General features: G+C 43.1%; 1 protein-coding gene across 1 annotated transcript in view; it reads right to left on the reverse strand.

Annotated features, from left to right (window-relative positions):
• Positions 1-8203, reverse strand: part of TES (testin LIM domain protein) — a 134659-nt gene that overhangs the window by 18198 nt on the left and 108258 nt on the right. Inside the window, exon 4 of the mRNA XM_063927238.1 lies at positions 3603-3938. Coding sequence (XP_063783308.1) covers positions 3603-3938 — 336 coding nt within the window. The remainder of the gene's footprint in view (positions 1-3602; positions 3939-8203) is intronic.

Here is an 8203-nt window from a genome sequence, read left to right on the forward strand (position 1 = left end):
AATGTGAAATGCCCTGGCTGGTTTTCAGCGATTTTAAATCCGGAAACATTTTAAATAATGTAGAGACAGACCTCTACATATACAGGTGCTCACATGTATATACATACAAAAGAAATGAGTTCTTCTATATTTAGCAAAAATGCCATTTTTAAGTAAGACTGGCAAATAAATTAAAAGCGCTTGCATATTTATTAAACACATAGAGCGGGTATTTCTTATCAAATGTATTGCTGAACTATCCAGAGTATCAATAGGTCATCTATTATAACCAAAATTGATTAACGAGGAATACTTCTTTGTACTGCATAGTTCTCAGCATTTAGCCAAACAGCATACTTTCCATTTCCATACATTTTACATGTAGTTATATAAATAATGGGTGACAAATGTATACAAACCATAAATACACTGTATATTTCTAGAAAGTATTCAAAGAGAAAATATGAAACAGAAGCACTGTCTGTCTGTTCTCCTTCAACATGATAAAGACAACCTAGATGTTTTCAGTTAGAGTAAATGTTCACCTTCAGCATTTAAGTTTAGTCCAGATTAAACACCAAGACCAAAAATAACTAAAATAAGATATTTCTGTGGCAGTTAGAACGATTACATATGGGCAGAAGGAAACGATAAGTACCGTATATGGTTATTGAAGGTGGAGTGCTAATTAATATTCCATGATTTTTTTTATTAGGAAAACCATTTCCTGGGGTATAATTACTAAAAGGTTGATTTTCATCTATTGCAGATAGTTGGAAATCTCTCTCAATCAATGTTGGGTTTCAGGGGCTAAACACACATTTCCTAAGAAGCTATTTTTTATATTAATGGTTAAATCTTTGCAAATGTGTTTTAGCCTTGAAAATCCAACATCAATTTAGATCGATTTCTACCAATATGTAATCAATGAAAATCAACCTTTATTGAATATACCCCTCCATTTTATACACTTATGCAATTTGCAACGTGACGTCATGTAGCTGCTCCGAAAACGGTCCTGGCCCGCCACCCATTCGAAATGCCCCAGCCCTCCAATGGCGCGACGCCCCACCCCTGACAGCCGCCGCTGTGAATCACACTGCGGCCGCATCCTTCCTGGATATGGCCGCAACGTGTAATGGCGCGCACACACACAATGGACGGTGTGCGTGCACAGATCACCTGGTCTGAATAACTCCCTGAATTCCTAACAAAACTTCTAGCATACAATATACTGTGCCATTCCACTTTTGAGCTGATCCATGACAGGTTACGTGGCTTTTCTTTAAAGAATTAAAATTTTTCAAGTTAAAAAAGCTTGCAACTCTTACTCCGTTTTCCTCCTCACAAACAGAAAATGTAGGTTAGAGACCACACCACCTGCTCAGAACCAGCTCGCTAGCATTTCTGCAAATGAAATGAGGGCACTGCAATCTTATCGCTTTAATATAACGCTATTGAAGCAATATGGGCAGAGTGTGCAAAGCAAAAACAGCAAGTAAGTTCGCACCATTGTAATATCATGTGTTACTGCAGGTGTGGGGGGATTTATAATGCCTAAGGCAGGCATTCCCGACTTCGGTCCTCAAGGCATACTAACAGTCCAGGTTTTGGTGATATCCATGCTTGAACACAGGGGCTTAATTAGTACTGGAGTTATTCTAATTTTATCACTAAAACCTGCACGATTAGTGTGCCTTTGGGACAGAGGCTGGGAATGCCTGGTCTAAAGAGATTTAGATGTGGGAGGGGCATGTCAAAACTCAAATCTAAATTGTAGTGTAAAATAAAGCTGTCCAGCATTTCATTTGAGGGCTGCATGCAAAAGCAGCCAGTATTTAGCTTGCATGCAAACAAAATAAATGTACTTGCAACTTTTGGCCCAGGGTCAGAACGGCCATCTGGCACTTTTGCCATTTGCCACAAGGTCTGATGGGCTTGTCTGGTCACACAGAGACCGGGGCTTGCCAAGCGGTTCAGCTTCTCGGTGCTCTGCTTGGTTTTCAAACAACCCTGGCATATCACTGTCATAGGCATGTGCACACTCAAAGGGGACATGGTCAAAGGTGGCATGCCACAAGTCGCCGGGGCCTGGCCCTGCAGCATTCTCAAATGGCCCCACCATCTCTCTTTATGCCAGATGGCCAAGCAGAACCATCTTTATGCCAGATGGCCAAAAAGACAATTTGTCCATTGAGTTCAACCTGTTAGTGATCCCCTACACTGTAATACTTTTAAAACAAATTTTAATTGTGGCAAAAGTTTAGTCGTTATGTTTAGTCCTATTATTTATTTATTTTTTTGTTTCTTTAACTGTATTGTCAGATTTACCCACAATAACCCTGTATATCCTTATCCATTAGGAATTTATCTAGCCCATTCTTAAAAGTAGTGACCGAGTCCGCCATTACTACTCTCTCTGGCAGGAAGTTCCAAATATGTATTGTCCTTACTGTGAATAAACCTTTCCGCATCTGTGTGCGAAATCTCCTCTCCTCTAACCTAAGCAGGTGTCTGCTTGTCCTTTGTGTTGATCTTGCCAAAAACAAGTCCCCCGCTAGCTCTGTGTATTGTCCCCTTATATATTTGTAAATGTTTATCATGTCCCCTCTTAATCTCCTTTTTCCCAGTGCAAACATGCCTAGCCTAACACACCTTTCCTCGTATTCCAGCATCTCCAACCCAATTTGGTCGCCTTTCTCTGAACCTTTTCTAGTTCCAGGATATCCTTTTTGTAGTAGTACCCATCAAAAGACGTACTGAGTAAGAGATCGTGTAAGGAAGAGAAGTAAAAGGTACATGAGGGAAAAAGGCCCTGCTCTTGCGAGCTAACAATCTAAAAGGTGAAGGGCTAACAGACTGGGCTGACACAAGAGGAGTAGACCGTGAGCGTGGACAAGAGGGTTAGGAGGAGTTGGTTGGGTTTGGTGAAGAAGTATGTCTTGAGAGCCTGTTTGAAGTTTTGTAGAGAGGTGGCGAGTCAGATAGGGAGAGGTAGAGAATTCCAGAGATAGGGAGCAGCACCTGTAAAATCTTGTAGGTAGGAGTGGGAGGAAGTAAATCAGTAGGTAGGAGAGGAGGCTGGCATTAGCAGAGCGAAAAGGATGGGTGAGAGTGTAGAGAGAGATGAGGTCAGAGATGTAAGAGGGAGGAGAGTGGTTAAGGGCTTTGAAGGTGAGTGTGAGAAGCTTGAATTGGATTCTTAATGGGAAGGGAAGCCAGTGAAGGGATTGTAAGAGAGGGGAGGTGGATGTAGTACGTTTGGAGAGGAAGATGAGACGGGCAGCAGCATTAAGGATAGATTGGAGTGGAGAGCGGCCTGAAAGGAGATTACAGTAGTACAATCTGGAGATAACCAGTGAGTGGATGGAAATGGCAGATTTTTGAGAGGTACTGAGGGGCAGATGTATTAACCTGGAGAAGGCATAAGGAAGTGATAAACCAGTGATATGTGCAAGGTGATAAAGGCACCAGCCAATCACCTCCATTATGTAAATTAACAGTTAGGATCTGATTGGCTGGTGCCTTTATCACCTTGCACATATCTGTATTATATAGTGGAAGGCAAAGGAACAAATCTTAATATGAAAAAGTTAAACATTCCTGATGCATTAGTAACTTACGTAAGAAGATCCCTGTGGAGCTGCGGACTGGTTTTCTCCACCCTTCACAGTTGCAAGTGTGCTCCGATTCCCATTGTCAGGTGTACCTTTCTCCCCCGCTTGTGCCACCACTTCTTTGGGCAGCTTGATGTCTCCTACACCAAGTATTTCATCTTTGTATTTCTTCACAAACTGCTCCATCTGCTTCACCTCATTAGGAGACAGTTCATGACACTTAGAAGGATCCTGATCATGAGCCGGCAGCTGCTTAGCCAACTGTTTCTTCCTGTACTGCGCGCCCTCTGAGCCAGCCACAGGCTGTTTCTCCTTTGGAATCAGTTCCATGTAACGCCTGGCCTGGAACATTAGTAAAAGTGAGACAAACACAAAAAGCCATATTCGTGAGAAATATGCCAATAACACATAAATCAAGTTATTTTTAGACAACATGAAAAAAAAAAAAAAAAAAAAATCGAATAAAAAAAATAAACACGTTATTCTTAATTTTTACTGGGCACCAAGTCTTCAGGAGAGGGTGTCTTTTTCATCTCAAGCCACAACCTAAGCTTCTGTAATGTACAGAAGGGATATATGGAATTTGCCATGTAACAAAACATTATTTGTGCGTAACTTTATACAATCAGATTGCTTCATATTTCATTTCTACTCCACTCTCCCAGGCACCGAGAGAAAATGATTTATAATGGCAAATTATACGAGTACACCACTTAAAAATGCTTTCACAGTAAACAGATTTTGTGAACATATTGGGACTCATATGGTCTGGGAGATTCATTCATTTATAAACAGATAGTTATATAAGTGCACACATAAATTATGCAGCACTTTACAGTCCCTAACTAAGGGAGGTTACAATCTATGAGATGGAGATTTAGCAGATACAGTGAAGAAGTTGCCCAAAGATGGTTGGTTTCTATAGGTAACTTCTCCACTTTATCCGTCTCCAGGGTTTAAAAAATCTGCCCCTACATCGCCTACCACATGGACACATACTGGCAGGCTTCTGGTGTGTAAGTTTTTGTAGTGTGGGAGGAAATCAGCACCTGTAGGAAACGCACAGAAACATGAGGAGTACAAACAAATTCCATATAGTGACTTGAGTACTTTGCTGTTAAGGGACTACCTTTTATCGCTATTTTCATTTTTTCATTACGTTATTAACCATGTTTAAGTAACAACTTCCTAACACTGTAACCTTTTGGTTTGTAGCATTTAAATATGTATTTAACCAAATACTAAGTAGTGCTTAGTGCTGTATATCCAGAGCCTTGAGATGATGGATTGCACCAAGGAAGGTTTTTAGAATAGAGCTTTCTCTATGATTTTTGTCCGCCACAGAAAATCGGCTACAGAAGGTAGGATTTGAGGTGGTGTCTTGCTATATGTCTGTGCCGCTTGTGGAACCACATGTATCCTGTGTGCTGTGTGTGGGCACCACTGTCCCATACCTGTGATTTAGCTGAATCTATTTGGTCAGCGATGACAACTAATGTGTTATGGCGCTTCTGTCCGCACCTCAGCCAGGAAGATGTTACAGTTACACAGCTAAGAGGGTGGAGCTAGGTAACAAAAAAGGATCACCTATTCACCAAGAAAGCAAGAGATCATTATCTGTCAATTTGTTGCTACGGGCAACGTCTGCATTTTAGGTTTGATACATTTCCCCCAGTGTGCAGGAATTGAACTCAAACTCAGGGCTACGAGGCAATTATGCAAACCATTAAGCTAACCATGGAGGTCATCAACACTGTACAATTCTTGCAAATCAGGAGCCCCTTTAAAGATGCCAGCACAGGTCCCAGTATAGCCTCCACAACACATTTTATAAGAAAGGGGGGGAGGGGGACCATGCATGTCCTACACCACTCTCCCCATCATATAATGTGTTTTTTTTTCCCCTTCCTTTTCAAAGAGTACATTGAAGAGTGTCCTTACCATGGGACTCCATCTGCTGCCCCAAGTATACACATATATGCAGGACTTACCCCAATCACATTTATTGTGCCTGTTCTTTTTTCTTAGCATGGCAGATCCTGTACAGCAACTGAAAGGCTTATTTGTGGAAAAGCTGTTGTGGGGTCTCTCGCCTGCTATTGCTAATGGTTCCACAGATGTGTCCTCACACATCATTGCTGCAGTCAAGCCAAACAGCCCCTCTCAGCGCCGCCAGGTTTCATGAGACTCTGCCTCAGTTGGGAAATTTTGCCGATTATTTTGACATATGGACTCCTGTATATCTGTGTGCGACTGAGTCTCTGAATCTGTATACGAAGCGATACAATGTAGAAGCCGCAGCTTTTTTCCCAATTCAAGTTTCATTGTGCTCTGTATAGAGACTCCGTCACACACAGATATACAAGTGTCGCATATTAATCAGCACAGTCCCCTGGTGTGTCCTAGTCGCATTGCTTTGCAGCTAAAACACTTTTTTTTTTTCGTGACAAAAATACGGACACACGACACTAGCAAAGTTGGACAGCTCATCATGCCAGGCATCTTATGCCGCATGGTGTATTGAGGCTAGATGTATGAGGACACATCTGTAGTAGGGAGGCCAATCCCGGGATCGGGGTCAGGATCAGCGGGATCCAGGCCAAAAAATGCCAGGATTGGAGCCTCCAATCTCAGGATTCACGGGATTGCATTGCGCACTTTTGCCGGTCAGCGCTGAGAACTATAGCACAGCGCTGCCCGGCTGTACGGCCCGGGTGGCAGCAGGGTATTAAAGCTGAAGCGTGCAGCATTAGTACACACACTGACAGCGCCGGCGACATTTCAAATGTAGCGCCGGCCACCAGCCAAGTGGCTCCTGATTGGCTCCCAGACTGCCTGTTCTGACTGGCTGGCTGCTAGTACTACATTTGAAATGCAGCCGGCGCGGTCAGTCAGTGTGAGTTCATGTCGCCCGCCTAATAGTAAGTTTAGCAACGCTGCTCCGAGTCCCTACATCCTCCCTCCCACGCTGCTCCCTACATCTTCCCTGCTATCTACACCACCCACCCTCCCGCGCTGATTCCTACATGCTTCCTACACCCAACTCTCCCTTGCTGTTCACTACACCCTTCTCTACCATTCACTTCCACTCTCCCTGCTCCCTACACGGATCCCTACTGCAATCCCGGGATTGAGCGTTTTTGGCCTTCCTAATCTGTAGATATATGGAAGCTTCATGATACTGGTGAACAGTATGAATCGTGGGGATCTCAGTGCTAGATGGCTCCAACAAAGTACTATTCTTTAGAAGAGAGCAGAATGTAGTAAGCCCATTTAAGATGTGTGGTCCTTTAAAATGCAGTCACTATAAACAATAAAATTATATATATATATATATATATATATATATATATATATAACAACAACAACAACAGCTGTGACCGGCACTCCTCCTTGACGGACACTGAGGGGTCAGCTGTGGACAGCTCGGCTACTGACTCTGATCAGGCGACAATTTCCAACTCTGGTAAACCCCCTTTAGGGGCCACAACACGGGCAAAATTTGCCCAACGAAAAGATGCCGCGGCAAAACAAGGCGGAGCGGGCAGGGGGAGAGGCAGAGAAAAACGCTAAGACCTAAAAGCGACCTCATCATTAACCTTTCCTCCCACATCTTAACTGCAGAGGAATCCTCATTACTTAACAAGGGATTATCCTTTGTACCAGTAACCAGCTTTAACCGATTTGATTGGAAGGTGGACTCCTGGAAACACCAGAGAAATATTAAATTAAAAGAATTTTATGAGAAAGGCACTTCCGTGGAAGAGGTTGTATCCAGCAAACATTCTATACGGCCAAAATCTATCTTTGAACCTCAAACCCATAATGCAGCTATTAAGAGTTACGCTCGCATGTTGGAAGGTGGTGTCGATCATGAGGCTAGCAAACTATCCAGAGTTCCTACGAATTTATCAAAAGGGGAGTTTCAAGCGTTGCAAGATCTAAGCAAAAATAGATCTGTAGTTATAAGGGCAGCCGACAAGGGTGGAGCTATAGTGCTACAAGATCTACCAGCATACAATGCTGAGATTTACAGTCAACTAAATGACCAGGCTGTATATTGTAAGTTGGGCTCGGACCCAACGATCAGGTTCAAGCAAGAGATCGATATGATCCTGACGCAAGCTCATCAAGATGCTATCATAGACAAGCAAACCCTGAAAGCACTAACGGTGGACCATCCCATAACACCACTTTTGTATACGCTACCAAAAGTCCATAAAAATCTGGACGCCCCCCCGGGACGCCCCATAATTTCGGCCCGTGGATCTCTCTTTAGCAACATCTCTAAATACCTGGATAGTTTTCTGCAGCCCTTTATTCAAGCGGAATCTACAGTCTTGTTGGACACTACTCAGCTATTACTACTACTACAGAATCTCACGCAGCTTCCAGAAATATGCACACTTGCGAGCGTGGACGTAGTAAGCTTATATACCAACATCCCTCATTCGGAGGGCATTGAGGCCGTGAGGTCACTACTGTCCGGCAACTCCAACTATAAAGGGCCAGACGTGGGATTCTTTCTTGTTTTGCTGGAGAAGACACTCACACGCAATTTCTTTTACTTTGATGGACATTTTTATCTGCAGCGGCTTGGTTGCGCT

The sequence above is a fragment of the Pseudophryne corroboree genome, chromosome 6 (assembly GCF_028390025.1).
Source record: "Pseudophryne corroboree isolate aPseCor3 chromosome 6, aPseCor3.hap2, whole genome shotgun sequence".
Lineage (NCBI taxonomy): Eukaryota > Metazoa > Chordata > Amphibia > Anura > Myobatrachidae > Pseudophryne > Pseudophryne corroboree.